Consider the following 23,139-nt stretch of genomic DNA (forward strand, 5'->3'; position numbering starts at 1 on the left):
CACAACATGGTAACAGCTCACACATTTGAAAACTTTAAACATATTCCAACTCACATTTATTCATGTTACTGCTTTCACACTGATGTGGTGCAAGATACTATTAATTTCAGATGGGGCCACTGACATGCCCCAGTAAACTGTTGATACGTTTTATACCATGAATTAATACTGTACTCAGAACATTAATAAATACTTGAAAAGTCTGTAAATGACCTGCAGTGAACTCCTTTGTAAAAGTATTCACCTTATTTAAATGGATTTATTTCTATGTCAAAATATATTTTACCATGAACTGATGAATGAAAGTGTTCTGACAAATTGTGTGCACCTGATATGGTCTTTGTCACTGCTGTAAATCTGCATGAGTTTGGGATTGAGCAGAAAGTGATGAAGATTTTGCAGAGCCAAACAATATTTGATCTTAAGGTGTTCATTTTGCTCTCAGTAGAAGCAGCAGGTCTTGAAGCAACTTCTTGCAGCACTTCCCAGGGAGCTCCTGTGGGCTGGTGCTCAATGATCTGATGCTCTGATGATGCCTCAGTCCAGGGTGAAATGTTGGATACGTCAACCTCAGTCCAAGATGAAATGTTAGATGCTTCAAGCTCCTCTGAGTTCTCTGAGCACATCGGACCTCCTTGCATCCATGTGTGCCTTCGTGTGTGTGCTACTCACCACCCCCCCGGAGCAAAGTCAAGCTACCGTGCTAAGTACATGATACGGTGGTGCCTGACTGTGCCCTTTAGACATAGCCCTCGTGGCAAAGGTGGTTGCCATTGATAAGGCTGAAGGTGGCCAGGGAATGGTTGGTACTCTTGAGGGAGGTCATTCGTGTGGTGCTCCTGGCCATGCTCTGGGACCGGATTAGGAGGCGAGCTCTGCAGCAGAGCAGCTGGTTGTTGAACTGTTTCCGAAAGCTCTTGCTGAGCAGGTAGAGAGCAAATGGGTTGACACAAGAGTTAGTGAAGGCCAGGATCCGGGCACAGATGCTGGCAATGAAATGCAGCACGGAGGTGTCCACCTCGGAGTAGTGGTAGGACCGGTACAAGTAGACGATGTGAGTGGGAAGCCAGCAGAAGGCAAAGAGGCACACAAAGACCAGTACAGTCTTGGCCAGGCGCTTACGGGATTCAATCTGGAAGAAGAAAGAGAGATGCAGATTACCTGCTATTCCTAGCTCAGCCCGGCAGCTGACAATTTTTACCAGCACTGCAGGTTTGAGGCTAGCCCATGGCAGGTGGGATGTCCAGAGCAGGGAAATCTGGACTGCAGGTGAACAGAGTCAAGAACTCTCCTCAACTCCCTTCCCTCAAAACCAAATAATTCTGAAAATTTATTACATAAGAAGTAGTCTTTCCTGTTTAGAGAAAAAATTCCATTGACTTGTCAGTTTGCAAAATCCCAGCTCAGGCAACAAAAGTGTGGACATTTGCATTAGTTATCCACATATAATATATACAATAATATGCAATTTTAATATATTACTTTATTATTAGTATTATTATTATAATTAATTATCGGGTAGGAGTCTGGGATTTTTCACAGAGCCCAGATGCAGGACATTCTGCCATGGGGCCATGTGGTATATGTACACAAAAGTGCTGTCAACAGCTTACAGCCCTTTGAGATCAAGTGCAGCACTCAGAGTCTGAAGGAGATGGAGAAACAGAGAAAGGATATTCTGTACTTGGGGAAACACCGAGGCAGTGGCAAGGTGGATCCTTCAGCTGAAAGCACTGGAGCCACCAGGAGAAGACAGATACAGGTGGTGAACAGATGAATGAACACCTCTGAGCACAATTTGAGCTTTGTCAGGGAAAGGTGCTTTTACAAAGCCAGCTAACACGCAGTACAACCTTCATGCACACAGGACACACTTTTGTTTTACTTACTTCTACATGCTTGGAGTCAACCCAAAGGTATTGCTCAACTGAGGGGAGCTGAGGTAAACCATACCTTGTCTTTTGTCCACAAGTGCTTCACACTAGGCCAAAGAAGGGTAATGAGGCTGGTGAAGGGTCTGGAGCACAGAGAAGTGGCTGAGGGAGCTAGGGTTTTTAGCCTGGAGAAGAGGAGGCTCGGGGAGACCTCATCACTCTCTACAACTACCTGAAAGGAGGTTGTAGCCGGGGGGGTTGGTCTCTTTTCCCAGGCAATCAGCAATAGGACAAGAGGGCATGGTCTTAAGCTGCGCCAGGGGAAGTTCAGGTTGGACATTAAGGAAGAAGTTCTACACAGAAAGAATGACTGGGCATTGGACTGGGCAGCCCAGGGAGGTGGTGGAGTCCCTGGAGGTGTTTAAGGAAAGACTGGGTTTGGCACCGAGTGCCATGGTCTAGTTGACAAGGTGGTGGGAGGTCATAGGTTGGACTAGGTGATCTCAGAGGTCTTTTCCAACCTAGTTGATTCTGTGATCTCTCTTCCTAATGAACACAAAAGCCATGATGGAGGTTGCCCAAAAGGAGAGGACAGACAGAGCTGCTCAGAAATGTACTGCTCTCTGGGAGAGGTTGCACAGCCAGAGTTTGCAGGATTGGAAAGTATAACACTGCTGACTTTTTAGGGATTAGTAATGTTCTCCTCTCTGGCAATCCCTGCAACTCTTTACAGGTGCTCCTAGGGAATTTGTTGCATCCCACTCCCTGTATTTAAGTAGGACCTGGATGATCTGAAACTGCCGTATAGCCCCAGCCTCACTGCCCTTGCTCCTGCCCTAGTGCAGCTGCAGTGCCTGGCCAGACTCCGGGGACGCTTTGCTATCCTACCTCCCCTTCCAAGCTGCACAGGTAAATCAGAAACTGAGCATCTTACACAGGCTGATCTTTCCTCAGGGCAGCTGCAAGCAGGAAGCAGGCACGAGAGACCTGACAAGCCAATTTTGACTTTATTTGGTGCCCTTTTAATGGCACTGACCGAAAATCAGCCATTGAGCTTAGGGAGGATTGACATGTACCAGGTGATAATGTCTCCAGAGAACGGGCTGAAAATTAAATCCTTTGAGAAAGGGCTCTCCTTGGCTAAAACATATATTCTTTTTAAACGTATGCTTAATTTGATATAGGGCTATTGAGGCCACATCTGCACTATAAAGAAAGGAAGCAATGCAATAAAGAAATCGATACCAGTTATCTCAGATGGAGACCTATAGCTCTTGAATGCACTGCAGGACAGGAATGATGGACTGAGGGTGCTAGACTGCAGCCTGGCCTTTTGCTTTCTTTAGAGCTCTCTCCCCAAAACCAAAGGGTGAAAGGGCTGCTTTTACTGCTCAATTATTGTCACTAATCAAAACTGCCATCAGATCAGTGGAGAAATGGCCTGCAGGGGAGAAAGATTTACGCACATTCAGAAGGGGAAAAGGACAAGGATTTCAGAGATTGCACCTTATTTGATGGGCAAAAGCCAAGTCTTTCCAGGCCTACTACTTCACCATAGCACCTGAAAGCTATGTGACATGATTGTGTTGGGTCAGCCTAAGGTGGAGGTGTCAGCTGGGTGCAATTGTGTGGACAATTGTTCAGCTGAAGAACAGCTTGTGTCAGTTTAGCTGAGGCTGAAGCACACCTCAGTTGAAAGGAAGACGTGAGACAAATAATATAAATATGTCAAGGTCAATAAGCTGTTTAGAAACAGGCAAGGCTTTATCCAAGGTTCTCTCTCTGACAAAACAACTTTCAGAAGTTTTGATTTTCTCCCATGTCACCCCTCTGATTCAATCTCTAAACACTGTATCCAGCTCTGCCCCTTTCCCTGCATACCAGTCAACACCTTTCCAGGCTTTGGCATGGGTCTCCTGCTATGCTTGCCATGGTAACCACTCTGCCAAAGTCTCTGAACTTAGAAATAGGAGGTGATGCTTTAACTGTTTAGCCCTGTGTCATGGCTTCTTTCAACCATTTTAATTCTTTTACCCCAAGTAATCTATTAAAATTAGCACAACAAATGCAGTCTGTTCCAGTATAAATTTCTCTGTATTCCATCTTTCCTCCCAGATTCAAAGAGAATGTGGATTTTTGAACAAAGTCAAATCTCTACCTGTTTCCTCACATGCACATTTCCTTCCACGGGGATGTTGTAAGCACTCCGGATCAAATTCTTAGCAATAAAATAATAATATACTGAAATTACAGATAGGGGAATGATATAAAATATGAGAAATGATGCCATTGAATGAATTTTGGGATGCAGCCCATCTGAATGAGGGTAAGGAGCACAGCTGATGAAAGTTTTATTAGTCCCTTTGTCATGGAAAGGGTGCAGATCTGAAAACACTGCTTCAGGGATGGCAAGCAACATGGATACAATCCAGATTATAGCAGCTCTCACACAGATCTTCATCAGTGCATGGGATGCTTGGATCTCCATTGGCCTTACTATAGCTTTATACCTAAAAAAACAAACAAAAAAGGAAATAGTTTATTGACCTCAACATTCAGGCATTGTATTGCTGCTTTTCCCTTTCATTCAGAAATAAAAACACAAATGAAAGCCTCATTTACTGAAGACTGATTTCTTTTCTGATGTTTTAAATTTCAATGTTTTCAATAGATTTCTCATTTTAAACCAGAGCCACCTGTCATGGGTCCATTCAGTTTCACATGTATTGATTATGAGTTCATTTAATTTGCAATCGACCCAACAAAGCACAGTGCTGCCTGACATTAACATGTAAATTAATATTAATGACATTAATATGTGTCCAAATAGCATTAAGACAGGAAGTGCAATCATAGACTTCTCTTCAAAAGCGTACAGCAGCTTTCACAGAATAGTACTGAAGGAAACTGGGTTGAGATTCTGCCACACGTTTCAAGCTGTGAGTGTGCTGGCCTCCTGCAAGCCACAGCTTATTTTTAGTCAAGCTACAAAGAGCATATTGCGTGTTTTAATTGCTATTTGGTGGTGCAGCTGGCAAGAGTTGTCCCTAACTCAATGCACTCAGATTAAGTAGCCAGAACTACTAACTGAGTTTCTTGCAGAAAAAAAAAATTATTGCTTGCTATGCTAGATATGTAGAAGACATTTCTGATTTGAAATTTTGTCTTTCATTATTTCAGCCTTTCAGAAAATTGTACTTTAGAATCCAAGAAAATCATAGAATCAAACTTATTTGAAGTTGATGTGTGTAATGAGAAGAATGGAAAACATCAGAGCTTCATATACGCCGGAGCCCTGCTCTGGCAGGAGTTCATGCTCCAAGTAAACCACAACTCACATATGCATTTAAGAAACATGGTATTAAAAAAAAAAAAGATAATTAGGAAGGAATATCTACAGGTTTCCTAAATTAGTATTTAGGGTCATCATCATACCAGTTAGAAACTGTAGGATATTTCTTCTAGGATCTACCTCACACTGCCTGAGGTGCATTTGGTACCCCCTTGGTCAGCCAAAACCCATGCTCTGGGGACACTTCATGATTCCCTGCTTACTACAGTCTGCATTATCTAAGGCTAAACATTTGAAGGAGGAGTCTATCAGTCCCATACTGCTTTAGCTGGGTAATTGCTTCATTTGCAGGATAAGCATGAATTCAGCGTCTGATTATATGCAATATCCTGCTCAGCACACCTACTCTTTCCCTCTATGTAGGTATGATTGTGTCTACATATCTCTGAGTATATTTTATATACATAAACATATTTATATCTATAGATGCATGTATATACATGTAAACATAATTACATACATATTTCCATTTATTTATACTTATTTTTATAAAGACTGTATCTGGACATTTTGTCATTTGCAGATGTTCCTTGTCATGCAGATGTCTTGTGTAGATGATTTTTTCTTTCATGTACTACAGACACTTTGCTCAACAGTTTGCTGTTTAACCACTTATTCTCCAAGCTCTACAGCTCCCCTTTAATCCAGCTATGCAGCTGCAGTGGCCAGACACAGTATTTTTAAGGCTTGCTTAACACCTCTTTAACTTGCACTCTAAAACTGGGGATTAAGTGGTGTCATACTACAAAGCACAACCTTCCAGCACCAGATCATAATCTCAGGTCAAGAAAATCATGGCACAAATATGATGCTACAGCAATTGCAGTAATAGAACAGAAGGTAGATTACTAAAACAGTGTTGTTGAAATAGCTTGATTTACAGTCTAACTGACCAGATATAGATTATTGACAGAAACACTAGCTAACTGAAAATCTTCACTAAACCTTAAGGAAGAGAAATGCAGAAGGAAATTAATAATATATCAAAGTATTAAATTTAGTTAATGCAAAGGTTTTTCTGCAGATGCTTATTGTATGTGTATCAACATAGCATGTTAGCATGATTATTTCCGGGATTTTCTTATAAAATATAGCCAGCTGAGACAGTATTTTACAGCATTAATTTCCAGGAACATGAATAAGTTAGAGAATACAGAGAAAGAGAAACTGTTTAATTTTTATTAACACTAACAGAGTAGGGGGAGCCAGAAAATGAATCCGTTTCAAGTTATTAGTATATTTTAATTAGAGATGGCATTTACAAACACTGTAATTTTGAGAGAACATAATTAGAAATGGCTAGGAATGCTGGCACTGATTACTAGTGTGCTGGTTTAAAGGTAAACTGGCAGGGGAAAATGAACCCAACTCAAAAGAGTCAGAATAACAATTTAATAAAAATAATACAATAAATACAATTATACAGACAAGCAATTGGTTTTAACTCACAAAACCCAAATGCATAACCCAGCACCCTGGGGCATGAACAGAGTGGTGTTCTTTGGGCCCCCTGAGTCCAAAGTAAAAGAAGAGGGAAAACCCGTTGGTGAGAGTGCTGTTGCAGTCTGGTCAAGGGTGGTGATTGCAGTTTGGTGGAGAGTGGTGGTTGCAGTTTGGTGGAGGTCTCAGTCTAGTTGAGAGTGGTGGTCACAGGCCTTCTCTCGATCCCAGGAGTGGTAGCAAAAGTCTCAAGACCCCAAGATTATATATCCTCAGGTTCAGGCAGGAATGCCCAGTACCTCCCTCAGGGCGGGGAGTTCCACAAGGGGGATGAGGACAGGAGCATCCTCCTATCTCACAGGCCTCTTAACACCCAGTTTATAGCCTGAGAGGTCAGGTGTGCTCTGGGCAGCTGCTGTAATGGTCTATTGATAACAGTTTCTGGGAAATTGCATGGAAGACTATAGAATACACAGTTTTGGGTTACACCCACAGTGATGAGCTGGTCCCAGATGCTCTAACTAGGACAACCAGATGTTTAGTTTATCTTTAAAGTCTCCTACAGCTGATTAAGGAGAAGATCTGACAGAGGTTTTGCTTCAGTGTACACTTAAAGCATGAGGGTGAAAGAACAGAAAGATAAAACAGAAGAAACAAAGCTAGAAAATAGGTTTTGAAAATGTACATTCTCAGGTGCAGAAACACAGGGAGATATTATCTTCATAGCCTGACAATGAAATCAAATTATTCTGCTGACTATCTACATGATTTCTTTGATGGTGGGTTAACTTATTCAGAAATCTTCAGTAATCTCCATTAGTCTCTGAGTATTAAAGCTTGATTGATCTGGTGGGAATCTCCATTTCCAGTCACCTTGCTGATGCATCAATGGGTCCCTCCTCAGCTCCTGTCTCAGCGGCAATTCCCCCTCCCCTGCCAGCTTAGGTTCTGGACAGCAGCTTCTGTCTGCAGTAAGGGCACAGGGGGTGGGGGCTACACATGAGGAACTGGACCCCTCAGCTGGTGCTTGGGCTAAGACACCACTAGGAGGTTTTCCTCTGGTCGGTGTTCAGGGGCTGAAAAAGCTGCAGCTCCTGGTTGGTTTCTGAGTGGGGCTCAGAAATGCCTTCATTCCTTTACTTTCCTGCACCACCTTCCTGGCAGGGTCAACCTCGACTTTTATAATTTATTTGACATTTCTTAAGAACTTCATCAAGGTAGACTGAATTTGAGCAGCAGCTCATTCTGCTTTTCAGCACATATATTTCCAGTCTGTATGTCAAATAAAAATTCAAGCTCTCCACAGCTTTGTCCTCTGCAATTTCTTTTTCAATGAGTTAGCCTGAGGCACATAGCACATAACTTTACCACATTTAACATCCAGCATGTGAATATTTCTATCCACTTTGAAGGGGACACTGATGAATATGCCTATATACCTCAGTGGAGCCACAGACCTACACGGCCAGTCAAGCAAGCTTTCGTGCAAAGGTCTTATCACAGCATTATTTTTAACCCATATAGTAACATGGGCTCAGGCAGTACGTGTCACATGTTCAACTTGTCTGCAGTAAATCTGGACATGGCCCTGGATTTATCACCTCACATTCAGCCTCTCATTATTGTTTAATATATTTATTTTTTTTCAGCTGAACTCCTTTCCATATCCGCTTTTAAAGAAATTTTTGAAAAAGATTATAAACCAGAGGTAGGATTTATGCCCTACAACAAAGGCCAAAACTTAAAAATATGCCTTCTAAAGATTCAGCTGAATAAAAAGAGATAGTCAAGAATTCATGTCAACTCCAATCTCTCTCCAGTTGTCAAACAGGCCAGATGAAAATGACGGGTTGATGATCTGATCAGAAATATGAAAGAGATGCTGACCTTTACTACTGCCCAGTCTTTGAATTTCTCTGTTCCCCCTGTGCTTGTGAAGCAGCAACCTGCTGCATGCACTGCAGCTGCCTTTGGGCCAGGATGGATGCCAATCACCTCCATGCCTCTCAGTCTTGTTCAAAGGAGCCCACAAAAAGAAATTACACGTGGGGCACTCTTAAGTCCACTTAACATAACTGCAGTTCCTGAGGCACCATGATGCACCTGTAGGGAAATCCTCTCCTACACCAGCCACAGTCACCGCTCTGGTGCTGTCCCAGGTCAATCTCCAGGCCTCCAAGGGAAGCTGGTGAGAGGGTTACTTCAACCCAGAATGCCTGATCACTTCCTAAACTAATCCTCAAAATTCATTGTGGATTGGTAAGATCTCACAGAGCATGTGCATGTCCACTGAATCCTTGGAAATGTCTTATATACATCTCTTAGGATCTCTATCGTACTTATTGAGTAATTGTTTCTCAGAACTGAAACTACTGAAATGACCATAAACCACTAAAATGTGGCACACCAAAGGTCTTTCTGGGGTAAATACTTTTTACACTGAGGTTAATATGACAGGCAAATAGAAAACTATGTCATTATCCTTGTGTTAATAATAATATAACTAATGATAGCATCACCTAATGTACTCTAAAACTTGGACTATGCAAACATCAGTTAATACCGTGTACTTAGCCCCAAAGCTGCAGCTTCAAATATAAGCACAGAAGTAGCTTTACCACGGAAAAGACAGTTCCAGGTATACTCTCCAAAGACACAGATCAAAATAAGGCCCCAAACAGATGTCAAAATTTCCTAGGAGCAGTTTCTCTGCTGGCACAAAATACTCTATCCATCCTTGTGCTCCTCAGCTGAGCCAAGAAAATACATATCAGCTGAAGCATAAACAGACTCTGCCTGCAAAGCCATTATGCCTATATGTTTCTAAGCATATGGACATGCAGGGCTGAAATTTTACTCTCTGGGGAAGAAAGGACCTTATCTGTAACACTGCAGCCTCAGTTCTTCCCTCATGGCTTTTTCCTGTCACCTTCATCCACTTACTTATGCCTGCTACAACAGCCACAAAAATTAAATTAAAACAACTAAAGCATGGGAGGAAAATCAGATGTTTCCCTTGGATTTAAATTAACTTCACTCCATATGTCTAAATGTCTGGGGTTTGTGTTTTTAGGGAAGTAACTTTATGCTGTGTGGAGAAGCTGCTTCTCTAGGCAGCCTCATCTTGCTTTCCTCTTTTATGACGGCAGTGGGAAAGGAACATCCCTCCCTCATGGCAGAGAAGGTGGCTGGTCACAGAGGTCAGTGGCTGTCAGAGATATTCCTGGTGACCGAATATGACAGCACAGCTTGTATAGTGCTATGTGCCTGCCACTACCTCCCTTTCATTGATTGAATCTGACTTAAAAGGAGGCACTAAGTTGCTTTCATAACTCTTGTTTCTTTACTTTTTTCAGCAGTGGGAGTGTAGCAGAAAGCAGCTAAAAGAGACTCTGCCACAGAGTACTGCTCTTTTCTATCACAGTCCTTCCAAGCATGTCCATCTTCTTGCAGCTTAACCTCATGCTTGCAAGAAATATAAGAAGAGAAAAAAAAAGCCTCCCCCATCCTTTCTACAGAGGAAAAGGACCCTGCCCCTCCCAAATGAATTTGCAGGAGGGACAAAGTTTCACTCCTTAAGTGACAAAGAAAGTTTCTTCCAAATAGTATCATCTGCTACTATGTCCTACCCTGTTTACATAAAAAGATCCTGGGCCCTGCTCTTGAATTTGTATAATGATTTAAAAAAACCAAGTGTGTTAAGAACTGTTCAAACAGAATTTCAGAAGCCTTGCCTGTCCTTGCTTCATTACTAGTCCCACTGTTTAGACTGCATCAGGCTGGCAGAAAGATGTGCCATACTGCCACTTTCTGCTTTATCTCCAAAGTGAGAAATCCACTTATAAAGTTTTGAATCTGTTTAAACTGAGTTCTATTTTGAGAAGTTGGGCTAATGTGAATATCAAATTTAAATAAAAAAGCAGGGATTAGTTGGAATGGACTGATGTCCTAAAAAAACCAGCCATGTAAATTGCTGAGAAGTGAAAATGCTGAGTTCTTCCCAGCTCTAGAAAACGAGCTCCTGAAATTGCCACAACTTCCTGAGGTAATGACGAAAGAACTGCCTCTCAGTCAGCACATCCCCACACTTCTGTTCCCACTTGTAACCAAAACTGGGAGAAAAACTGTGCAATTTACAGTCCCTCTAATCCTCAGTCATCTGTTCCCATTTGTAAACTTAATGCGTGTACATTGATCTGGTCCTGGCCCGACAATAGACTGAACAAAAATCCTCTCATTAAGATTTTCTAATTATGTTCTACTAGTATCACATTATTGTTTTGCCCACATAATATGAAGGACTGGCTCAATCACCATGCAAAAAAGCCTAAGGCAACAAAGTTGATGCTACGGAAAAACTACATAAATGAAGCACATGGAGCCCTGTTGAGTGTGAAACTCCACTTGGAAAGCAAGTCTTATTAAATATCTGAAGAAATTTATGACAAATGAGATGCCACAAACTTTCTTTATTGTTTCCACCATGAATGTTATGAATATTTATAGCTCTGAAGACAATTCAATAAATCCACAAAATTGCTAGACTGTCTAACCCATCAACACACTCCGACAATCTATTCTGGGTCTATCTGCTTTCTGCATACTTAGTTATCATTATTATGCATGATTCTTGAGTGAACATCTGTTATTAAAATCTTCAGTAAATTGCATATGGGCACAAAGACATCTCTAATGGGCAAGTCTTAGATACATTGGCAGGTACTGCCTACTTTCTCTTTTTATTAATGTAACATTTAAATGAAAAGAAAAATGAGGCATTGACGGAAGTGGCATAGTTCTCACTTTCTGAAGCATGTGTTCAAAATTCAGTCTGTATACCTGCATACTGCTACATTATCCTGGAATCTGGACAAATGGGAATTTCAGTCCAAGAATGAGGCAGAGTGTTTTAGAGACCATTGAACTGCACTACATTTTGGGGAAGGAGAATTTAAACAGTAATCATCTCATAATGAATGTGCTATTCTCAATCATGACCATCCAGAGCATAAAATATTTCATAAATTAACTATATATATGAAAAACAATGGTAGTAAAGGTTACTAGAGGAAATAGTGTGAGTCCCACAGATGATGCTTTTCTCATCAGAAAGACCCTCACTGCACCCAGGGTATTTATTACCAGTAGATGATCTTCATCTGATTCCAAGTCAAAGATTTCAATAGGGCCAGCTTTGCAGCTTGTTGCAGTCCTTGCAAACAAACATGAGACCTGATGTCAGAAGGAGGGCTGGGACCCATTCATTTATAAACATCCTTTAACTTGAAAAACAGCGAGCTCCCCCCCACAGCCCATGTCTCAGCTCCCCAGCACCAACTCAGCAGGGTACATGTTTCTACGTGCTCAAAACACTCAGCCAGAGGGATATGTATGTTCACGCCACCTGGCACCACAAACACACGCTGGTGGAGCAGCTCGCTGGTGCTGGGGTTGGTAACATGTTGTGTATCTGGAGTGGAGCTGGGAGAACTGGTGCTGGCACCCGGGTCACCAGGCAGGCAAAGGAGCAGGCCCCACTGATGCTTTCCATCCAAGCCTTTGCTGTCTCAGTCCAAGTCTCCAGGCTTGTCAACAAGCTGGGATCGGGGGGGTCTGCATGCTTGAGGACTGAACTCTTACCAGGACAATGAAAGCAGGGGCCTCAGACATGGACTGCTCATTTTACTAGATAATCTGCCGTATTTCTCCTGAAAGCACCACCTTTGGTGCACAAATACAACATCACTGACTAACCTAAACAGGTGGCATAACTGCTGGACATCCCACAGAGCCAGTTACAGACAAAAATGGCAGTTTCTCAACCCCAAAGGTTCTGCCTGTGATGTACAATAAATCAATACTGCTCCTTGTTCTGACAGAGAAAGAAGAATACACCATTGACCTAAAAACTAGTACTTCCATAAGCTATAGCAGCTGTGGTGTGCTTATCTTAATTTTGTGGAAAGACAATATATATATATATATAAAGCAAGACCAGGTTGGATGAGGCTTTGGGCAACCTGGTCTAGTGGAAGGCGTCCCTGCCCACACCAGAAGGCTTGGAAGTAGATAATCTTTAAGGTCCCTTTCAATCCAAACCTCACTATGATTCTGTGAACTTTAGAGAAGGGGATTTCTTGAAGTTAAAAGGAGCTGTCAAATCAGCTGACTGAGAATACAAACATAAAAGCAACAACACGAACTATGCACTAGTAGCTGACCCCCAGCCTGCTCCCTGGTGTCTCCCACCTTGCCATAAAAAAACTCTGCAAGGCAAAAAGCTGCCCTGAATAAGAGAAATTGAGGATGCATTCTAAAACCTCACAGAAGTAATTAAAAAAATCAATATGCAACAGATGGGGGAAAAAGCAAAAGTAAATGACAGCAAATATTGGAGTTTTAAAATGTTGGTGACTGATAAGAGAAGCTGGAGGAGCCAACAAATTATCAAAGGTCACATTCAGACGAATGTGCATTTTAAAATACATCAGGAACAAAAAAAATAATCAGTTAAGTCAGGCATACACATAAATGGTGAATATATGAACAAGGATGAGACAAAGTGATGAGCAATGACCAGATATTTGTCTTTAAGATCAAATCTGTGGGAGATTTATGTGATTCTATACTATGTGTGCAGTACTACAGCCATAGCAGAAAACTTGTCAGATGTAATAAAAGAGACGTGAGCCGACATCTGCTAACACAAACCAGTTTCACACCAGCAGGCCTGAATAATTTACCCCTAGAAGTACTAAAGGAACTGCCTGAGGAACAACTGGTGTTAATTTTTTTACAAATCTCAAAAAAGTGGTGATTTCCCCAGAAATGGAGAACTGGCTTCAAAGCTGTGAAGTTCAGAAAAATGGGAAGGTGTGACCAAGACAACTGCAAGTACTTGGGTTGCCCAAGGCCTGTTGTAGGTAGAATAACAGAGAGGTTAATCCTACGAACAGATGATAATTAACATAAGGCTGTCTTGTTTAAGGCACAGCAGATTTCAGGGGGTTTTTATCTCTTGTCACAATGTGATAGGTGATGTAAATAAGCTGTGGGCCATGCTGGTGTACAAGGGAGGCACAGCTTGCCATGGGCATGTTGGCATGAGTGACCATGCATGTAGATATGCACATGTGTGTGCCTTGGTACCTGTGCTCCTCCCTCTCCTATCCATGCAATCCCTGCCCCACTCCCACAGGGCAAGGGTTAAAATTCAGAGTCCTGGACTGGGGGGGGAGTGTGGAGGGGTGAAGCTGTTCCAGGGGAGGACCCTGAGCCCCACGACCTTCCCAGCAGCACATCAAACATGCTGGCAAGAAGGTAGCAGTGTGTGAGGCCATTTCTAGCCTGGGTCCTGTGAACCTGCTCTAGATGCAGTGTTATTTATTGTGCATATCAGCAGCTGCCTTGAGCAGGCTATAACGCTTTGCTGGGAAAGTTTACAGATGACACAGTGGATGACCAGACTAAAATTATTGTAGAGTCATTGGGGTAAATGACCACAGTCTAACAGAAGCCATTTAACTCAGCCAGGTGTAAAATAGTATATATAGGACCCAAGTGAGCAGGTGATGCAAAAAAATTAGAGCCCTTTCAAGGAAAGAGGAAACCAAGAGAAAGCATTAGTGCGTCTCTCCTGCACATGACAGAATGAGATATCCTGTGGGATTCCCATCATTCCAGCATAATCCAATATACAGTCAAGCCAGTTATGTGATGTTTTAAGTCCTTTCTGTGGCTTCAGTAAACATAAGTGTCATAAGAGATCATCACCACTACATGAACTTTCAGCAGCATGTTGGGGCCGAACAATCCAGTGCTATCCTTGACTGCTCTTATCATGGAGCCATAGAACAGCTTGGTTAGGAGGGGATCTTTAAAGGGCCAAATAGCCCAACACCCCTGCAATGAGCAGGGACATCTTCAGCGAAATCAGGTCACTCAAAGCCCCACCCAATCTGGCCTTGAACACTTCCAGGGATGAGGCATCCACCCATTCCCTGAGCAACCTGTTCCAGTGCCTCACCACCCTCATGATAAAAAAATTTCTTTCTTATATCCAACCTAAACCTACCGTCTTTCAGTTTAAAACCATTGCCCCTTGTCCTGTCATTACAGGTCTTGGTAAAAAGTCCCTCTCTGTTTTTCTTATAAACCCCTTTGTGTATTGAAAAACTGCAATAAGGTCTCCCCAGAGCCTTCTCTTCTCCAAACTGAACAATCCTAACTCTCTCAACCTTTCAGCTATCCTGTGAATTGGACTATTATGCAGTGGTTAAAGGTCAAACAAATTTTGATTTGAAATATGGCATAAGTTCTAAGCAGAGAGGATAACAGTGACACACACACAAGAGAGGGGCAGGGTGGTATGTGAGTCTGAATATTTAGAATGTAACCCAGTGTCACTAAAAAGATCTGTTTTGATCCAAATCCTATGAGATACTCAGTAGCCTCTGTGCACAGGTGTGGGCAAGAAATACTGCTGAACTGCACAGTAGCTCCTAGTCCAGCGCCTGCATCTCTGGTTCTCCCAGGGCATTTGACTGTCCACATGTAAATCTCACGCTTCAGGGCTGTCTGAAGGTGTGAAGAAACGTTTCTTTCTCTCAGGGTGTCATGGTACTGTTTTCTGTCCTGCCTTCCCATAGAGCTGCAGAGACTGACCGTAGCCAGAGGGCAAGCGAGGACAGGATGGGCAAAGCCCTGACAATGGTTCTCCCTTTGATGCTCCACAGCCTTCGGTAGTCCAGTTAAACTGATCACTAGCCTGGCATCAGGAGGAGAGTTTTCTGCAAGGGATCTCCAGCTTTCTGCCTTTCTCTACAGTATAGCAATTGGCTTGCTGCTGAGATGCCTTCTGGTGTCTCAGCACTGCAAGAGGCCCAAGTCCTTTTTTTCTGCCCCAGGGTACAGGCTGGTCTTCTGGATGTTGGAAGGCCTTGCTCTGCCAGAGGCCCTACACAGTGGACAATGTGTGGGGGACTGAAGAGCCAGCTACAGGCAGGAGCTCAGGTAGGAGCTTGTGGCCCAGGGTGTCCCAGATGGTAAGGGTTAAGGTGGGCACCGGGGTGTCAAACTGCTGAGAAAAAAGTGAGGGGACTCCATAGGGCTAGCAGAGAAGTCTCTTTCAAAAATAAAGAAAAACAGGGACTGTCTGTGAGCAAAGCAGTTACTGGATGTTTCATTGCATATACGGGACAGGTTGTGCCTGCTTCTCCTTTTTCAGCTCAACCGCTTTCTACTCTTCTCAGACAGACTGTTGTCCACATCTGAACATCAGGTAAGTAACACACAAACTGATGGGACCACTGTAAGCTCACCTCCCTGCAGCAACGCTGACGTCTCAACCCACTGCTGGGACATGCAGCTGGCAAATTCTCCGTGGCCAGTTGCTCTCCTTATTAACAGTGTGTACAGCACTTCGTACCATGAGACCATGACAACTGATTGGGGGTTTTAGGTTTTACTGAAATGTAAACAATAGGTAATCTAACTTTTCTTCCTTTTGATTGCTTAAATATTGACAGTCTCCAGCACATTAGCACTGACTCTAACCTCGGATTTGCGCACTAGTCCCACTGCTATAAATGGAAGCTCTAATCTTCCTGGTTATAGAAGTGCATCTATTGTGTTTTGGCCATCTGCTGTGGTTAATCAAGATATTCAGAAAGTTTGTGCTGTTTGATCTGCTGCTCTTGGTGCAGATGGATTCAGGGGTTGAGGAAAGGGTGCTAAGAGTGTGTTATATGGACACGTTGGCCAGCAATGAGGATCTAAGACTCTTGTACATCAGCTGAAAGAGATATGGGTATGTCACACTGCATGTGCCCTGTGAAGAGCAGCAGCAGGGACACTGTGCCAGCAGTGAGCATTGAGATGGGGCTGCCAGGGTTTCAGTGTAAGGGAAGGCTTTGGGCTGGGGCCCAAAGTTCCTCCAGTTTTCTTCCCCAGCTTGGAAGGACTGATGTTCCTGGCTGAGATCACATCAGTGGATCCAAAATCTACACGTGGGGTATCATTCTGCTGACTTGCACTGAGTGGATCAGAGGCTGTCTTCGTAGTTCAGAGAGCAGCTTTCTCCGCCACCCCCTCAAACCTTCCTGAGGCTGCACAGTAAATTACAGCACTAGTAAATTGCCAAAATAGTGCCTTAGTGACCTGAAAGAATTTCATGAATGCCATGGCTATACTGCCCAGAATAAATTCATAACCACCACAGACCTGACACTTTACAACTGATCGTATTTTTTTAAAAAAGTGTCACTTTGTAATCCAGTTTGGCTTTCCATAGCTTTTATTTTAGAGTGGTATACTTCCCCTAGTCCTCTTGTGGAGACATAATCCAGTGATTGTAAAATAAAATAAATGAACTGACACGTAGATATTATTCCTCCTCTGGTTTTGCATGTAGTATTAATAGTACGGGCTGGAGACATCTAAATCACAGAAGAGATGAGTCCACTAAACAAAGACTTTTGCATGTTTAAAAGTGTATTTCTAAAAATTCTGGATTTGCTTCTTTCCTTCCACCACTGCTTTTTTGTTTTGTTTTAGTTTGGGTTTTTTTTTGTTTGTTTGTTTTGGAGAGGGGGTTGTTTGAGGGTTTTATTTCTTAGATAAACAAACTGTCACATGAGTTCAGAGGAACATCAAAAGTCATGTCTGTGACGCATTCCAAGGGACTCGGCACAGTTGGAAGTGCTACAGCATCCCTGAAACCATCTCTGCACCCAAAGCACTGAGGTCAACATTTCTAAAGCTAACATCCTCATTTCAGGTCTCCCATATGACTGCAATTCCTGCTGTCTGCAGCTGGTCTTACCAAGGTAAGCAACCTAATCTCACACGTAATGTCACTCCATGTGTCTCACTACACTGTCACTCCCACCACGGGACAGCAGGCACCTCTGGCTGGCAGGAATTGCTGCAGTTTTCCAGTACTAAAATCCAGATAATCCAAGGTACTTAAAGACGCTGCTTGTAAACTCCAACTACACTTAACACCTACTCTGCTGTGTGATTGTAAAAACAGCATTACCTCAGGAAGGTTTCACTGCATGAGCACCAAGGCATTTCGATTTTTTACAATGTCAGTGAAACAGTGGGGAACTATGATCAATGCTTGACAGCCTGGGTAATTCAAATGCAAATGAATAAATTCTGTCAGTCACAGGAGAAAGTCAATTAAATAAAGACATCTCCCATGACATAGGCAATTAAGTGGTCTGCTTTTCCTCTTACTGTGCAAAGATTTTCCTTAATTTCCTGTCCCTTGTTGAGCCAGCCTTGGCCTTCCTGCCTAGGCTAGAAGCCCAGGTGTCACAGCTCTCACAAGTGCCTCTGTATCCCTTATCCTTGTACTGAGGAGGAGGAGGGCAAGCCGATGGGCGAACTCAAATTTCCCTTTTTCTGGGATGAACTGAGCAGCAGCTGAAGAAACCCCCTGCTTCAACAGTGCAGAGCAGCAGGGCAGACTAATGTCCTTTCCCTGCCAACGTAATTTACAGTCTTTCTAAAACACACAAACAGCATGCACACACATGGAACACTTGCTTCTTTGCTCTTGTATACTCAGCCGTGGCGCCTTATCACTCATGGAAGGTGGCTGTAAGCAAACCACATGCCTTAACCTTCTCCTGGCTGCTCTGCAAATTTGACATGCTCCCAGGAAAACAGGTATCACCTGACAGCTCCCACTGCCCCTGCAAAAGCAGTCAGACAGATGCAAGCACTGTGCAGCCAGAGGAGTGGTACCACGGGAAATATATTTCTTTTTTGCCCTTTCTTGCATACTGTCTGAAATAATTTACCTTTAATTTCTGATTGTACACAGAGCCAAACTAAGCACCCTTTGGCTAGGCCCTTCCTGCTCAAACCTGTGGAGGTGTGCTCTTCTGTGTCCATTTGTACACTGAGCACTTGCAGGCTGGGAGGCTCCCACTGCACAAAAGCTGAGATCAGCAGTTTGTCCCCCTATTTCTCCTCAAGAACTTTGCAAGTGAATAGTCAATCCTCTAGAGAACCCCTCGGTCTCGGCTGGTCAAACCACTGAGCAGCTTTTGGTGCTCTGTGCTGGAGGCTGGCACTTAGCAGAGTGCAATCACTGGCAGATGACAGATTCCTAACACAGGGGAAAGTGGAAATGGAAAGAGTAAAAGTATACCTCAGGAAGGTACACTCTTGCATCCATTATATGGGATGTGCAAAAGCCTACTAAAACTGGGCCCCTCATTTCCAGAAGGTGATCCAAAGCAGCTGAGACGATTTGTACCGTTGTCATAAACATGCAGCATAGAAGTGTTTCACCACTCTCTCACATGCTCTGTCTGCCCATCACACCTACACCCCGCCTTTCATCTTGTGTCTCTGGAAATGACCCTCTTGTATCACACTCCAACGCTTTTCTTTACGCAGCAGATTTCTGACCCCTGCTATGCCAGGTCTCTCTAGGCATCACAATGATACCTTCAGTGAGGCCAGCAGTTGTCCCCACTTACTTTTGTCAGTAGAAGGACACTGGAATCAAGAGGGTTTTATTATAATTTTTTGCAGAAGATGAATTATGGACAAAAGTTCTGTAGTACATTGACAAGTCCCACTTTCTTTGGATACAGTGCCATGTGATGCTATTCACAGCAGATGGTTTAGAAGATTTTTTCCTTTCCCATGGTCTATGGCTTTGATTCATGAGAACAGGGACGTTCACATGCCTCATATGAGTATCTCAGGTAGGGTTCACATCCCTGAGCATTAGCCAGTTCAAATACAGGCATGTAATCTGTGCTAAACAGCAAGGCTTCCTCTATATCCAAGGAGGGATATAGGTATCTTGATGTAGTGATTTATCCTGTCTCTTTTGGAGGCACCTCTTTCCATGGACTAGGACGCCTTGCTGACTATCTTGGAATGGCTTCTCACCTCAGACAGCAAAAGCCAAGTGAGATGAGCTGTGCCTGAGCAGCGTTACCTGCTGGACTACTGAGACCTCATGTTACCCGGTCTCACCACCATACCCCTTTCTTCTGTAGGTGTTTCCCTTTGTGCAATGTCACGTCTGTCCTCAGAAATGGTTGTCTATGAAACCATCTCACATGTCAGGCTCTGCATCTCCCTACGGAGATGGGGCTACAGCAGAGTGTTGGGCTGACAGACCCTCCACAGTCCCAGACAGGCATCACCATTGTTGAATGTGGTCACATTCAACTGACATCTTGGAAGTTTTCCCTTTACATTTTATGGTTATTTTCCAAGTGGTTCTGACATGATTAATACTGGGGTCTGCAGTTCACAGTGACAATTTTAAGAAAATAGGCTAATGGGCTGTGAGCTGACAAAATAACAGACTATTATTTTCTAACAAAATTATCCCAGCACTGCTGTTAACTTACCAAAACAGAAACTTCAGCAAATCTAACAGATAAGGGTCAATTGTGTTTCAATGCACAGCAGTTTAGATTCATAAATCTAACAAAGTTAAAAGTTTCATTATTATCTCCTTCTGCAGTGGATCACAGATGCATTAGAAGAGGGTAAAATGATCCCTTGGAAATGGGAACATTGAAAAGTGTGGTAATATTTGATAACCAGTAAAGCATGATGGTTAACAGGTTTCAGATAAAGCTGAAGTTCAGAACTTAAAGTCACCAAAGCCCAAGCTTGGCACAGCTGCTGTTTTCTGTTCTGTTCTTTCACTTCAGGCAAAAAGTGCTATTGATGTGTTACTCAGTAAAAGCATTTGCAACGTTTATCTTATGTGGCACGTGATCAGATAGCAACAATCTCTCTATAACATAACCTTTTTTACAATGCATTTTTCCTTTTCTTACACCCCTTAAAAATGGAAAGATTAATTTCCTGGAGAAGTACTTCTTGTTTTCCTAATATTTTCTTCAGAGTAGTCAGGTGGGATCCAGCCACCACATCAAACTCAGGAAAAAGTGTAGGTGGTCCTTTACTAGGGAGTTTGTGCAGTTTTCCTATTTTCCCAACACTTTTTGAGCACATTGCTTTAAGACTTTTATCTACATATAGGTCTGTTTGCCATCTGCTATTGGGACAAGCAGAGCTATTTTTATACATATCCCAACATGGAGTTGACAAACATATTGACTGTTCTGCCTCTGAAACTCTAAGGAGTCATCTGCTTTCTTTGAGATTGCAACAGTATATTGATATATGTGCATAAACCACACTGAAATCTGAAAAAAGTAGTCTGATGTTTTCAAGCAGGTTAGGAAGAGAGACACAGAGTAGCATGCAAGGGACTACTCAAAGTAAACCTAATTTCACTTACTTGTGAACAAGGATGCAGTCCCCAGGTCTTTTTTGAGTAAAACAAAACTGAAATAATTTTTCACTCAGTTATTTGGTGTCACTTCAGCATGGTGACAATGTGCTCCTTAATCTCTTTCTTAAGTATCCAAATTAGAAGCAAAATATCCTGTCTTTTCTGATGTACATAAGAATTTCCATAAAAGCCAATGCCTGATACTTACAACCTTTCCAGAAAGGTAGGCTCCATTCTTCCAAATAACCTTCAAATGGAAATGCCTTTTGAATTTAAATCTGAATGCTCTGAGATAGTTTTCAAAGCCTCACAGAAATCGAAAATAGGGCTGGCTTATTAGAAGCATATAATTTGTTAAAGTCAAAGTTGTTTTAACATATTCTAAAATAGCATATTTACTGCACATTATTTTTTATCAAACATTATTGGAAGATGAAGTTTCTGAAACAACAGCACAGATCAGTTTTGATTGGAAAAGGGGCAAACAGTTTAATGAAGGGAAATACACTGGCTATCACAAACTGAGATTCCTGGCATCCTCATTTTAATATTTGAAAAATATTTTATGAAATATTGCCTCACCTATAATTAGCCTTAAGGAAGCAAACCACTAAAAAGAATTGATTTTCACTGCACATTAAATTGCTGCTCCAGTGCCTTCACATTTGATGAAACATGGATCAATTATCTTTTTGGCAAATATGAACATGCTACCTTTTAGCAGAGTTTCATTAACAGCACTTTCTCTCTCTGGTCTTTAGCTTGATCTGCTTGTTTCTATTTGAATTAATGTAGACTATTAGCTAAATTGCACAAACATTTATTTTAGCCTAGAAAAAGTTCCTGTGTTCAGTCTGCATCCTCTTCAAGTTCTGTGCTAACAAACACCAGAAATTACCTGAGGTGGTTCTTTTTCCCTCATTACATTAAAAATAGACTTGTTACCTGAAAATACACATTTGTAGTCGTGCATTTTATGGAGTTATAATTACGCAGGCTTCTTTTCAAGGTGACAGCAGCCAAGCTTACCTGTCAGCTGAGAGAGCAGTGAGAGTAAAGACTGACACCCCTACAGAGGTGAGCTGTATGAAGGGGATTAGTTTGCATCCAGTTCTGCCGAACAGCCACTCGTCAGCAAGGTACCTGCTGGCATCCACGGGCACACAAGTCACTAGAAGCAGCAGGTCTCCCAGAGCCAAACTGGAGATGAACAAATTAGGGACATTTCTCATTGATTTAACAGTACAGAAGATCTTAATCAAAGTGATATTGCCAATAAGGCCTATCAAAATGATTATCCCATAGATTGTGGGGATGGCATAGAGGAACGCTGGGTAGAACCAGTCGTCGCCGAGGAGGGAGAAGTTTGCACTCTGGTTGACAGAGAAGTTGTAGAGAATGAAGTTATCTGTTTCTAGGTCTAGCAGAAAGCACTCTCCAGATGCCATTGTCCTACTTTGCTCTTCTCGGAAGACAGCTTTTCTCTTTGAAAGTCCTCACATAAATTTCTCGCTTTAATTTTGCTGCTGCTTGCTGGCTTTAAGCAGTCAGAAGAGCTTAAAAGTCATATCACTTTGTGAGACATCTTGATAATAACCAAACTGAAAAGCACCTGCAGCTTGCTCCACAGTCCTGTTTCCATAAGGTGAAAGGAGAACATCTTTTAGCATAGTTTGAATCCTGAAATTTGCTTTTCCCTCCAAGACTTGTCTTGCTGTTGTGTATTCCTCAGCTCTGGAAGGCCAATTATCAAATTCACAGACCAGCAAGTGGCAGGCATTTTCAAAAACGGGGCTTGCTAAACTCCCAGCTTCAGGTCTGCCGAGCAGCTCCGAGTCCGAAACAAGGGAGTTACAAAAAGCACGAACTTTCGGGAGTTGCTGCCACGCTGCATTGCCAACCTCTCCCGCTTTCAGTGCCTGCCCCCGCCAGCTGGATTTAAAGTGAGGGGAAAAGCGAGGCTCGGCTGGCGGCTCGGATCCTATAGGCAGGATCTTCTGGACGTCAGTCCTTGCGCTGCTTCCTTCCCACGGTGCGCGCGGGCTGCTCCCGGCGCGGCGGGAGCGCCGGGAAGCGCCGGGAAGCGCCGGCCGCCTGCTGGATGCTCCCGGCACTGCTGCGCGGGGTGGGGGGGCAGCACCCCCCTTAACTCTTTAGGTGAAAAAATACGCGTCTGTTCACTTACA

At 42.8% G+C, this 23,139-nt stretch overlaps 1 protein-coding gene across 1 annotated transcript; it reads right to left on the reverse strand.

Annotated features, from left to right (window-relative positions):
• Positions 1–144: 144 nt before the first annotated feature.
• Positions 145–22,849, reverse strand: GRPR (gastrin releasing peptide receptor). The gene is made up of 3 exons (XM_008926494.3): positions 21,983–22,849; positions 4,033–4,384; positions 145–1,132 (listed from the first exon to the last, which is right to left on the reverse strand). Exons 1-3 carry the CDS (start codon positions 22,399–22,401, stop codon positions 740–742), a joined length of 1,164 nt encoding a protein of 387 aa, XP_008924742.1. The 5' UTR covers positions 22,402–22,849; the 3' UTR covers positions 145–739.
• Between the last annotated feature and the right edge of the window lie 290 nt (positions 22,850–23,139).

Source organism: Manacus vitellinus, unplaced genomic scaffold (assembly GCF_001715985.3).
Source record: "Manacus vitellinus isolate BGI_N305 unplaced genomic scaffold, ASM171598v3 scaffold_7_pilon, whole genome shotgun sequence".
Lineage (NCBI taxonomy): Eukaryota > Metazoa > Chordata > Aves > Passeriformes > Pipridae > Manacus > Manacus vitellinus.

Coding starts and splice junctions, on each gene's coding strand:
- GRPR (XM_008926494.3), bottom strand. CDS start 22,401: ATGGCATCTGGAGAGTGCTTTCTGCTAGACCTAGAAACAGATAACTTC. Junction 4,385..21,982: donor ACTGCTCTCTCAGCTGACAG/GTAAGCTTGGCT, acceptor TTGTTTTTTTAG/GTATAAAGCTATAGTAAGGC. Junction 1,133..4,032: donor ATGTGCATGTGAGGAAACAG/GTAGAGATTTGA, acceptor TTCTTCTTCCAG/ATTGAATCCCGTAAGCGCCT.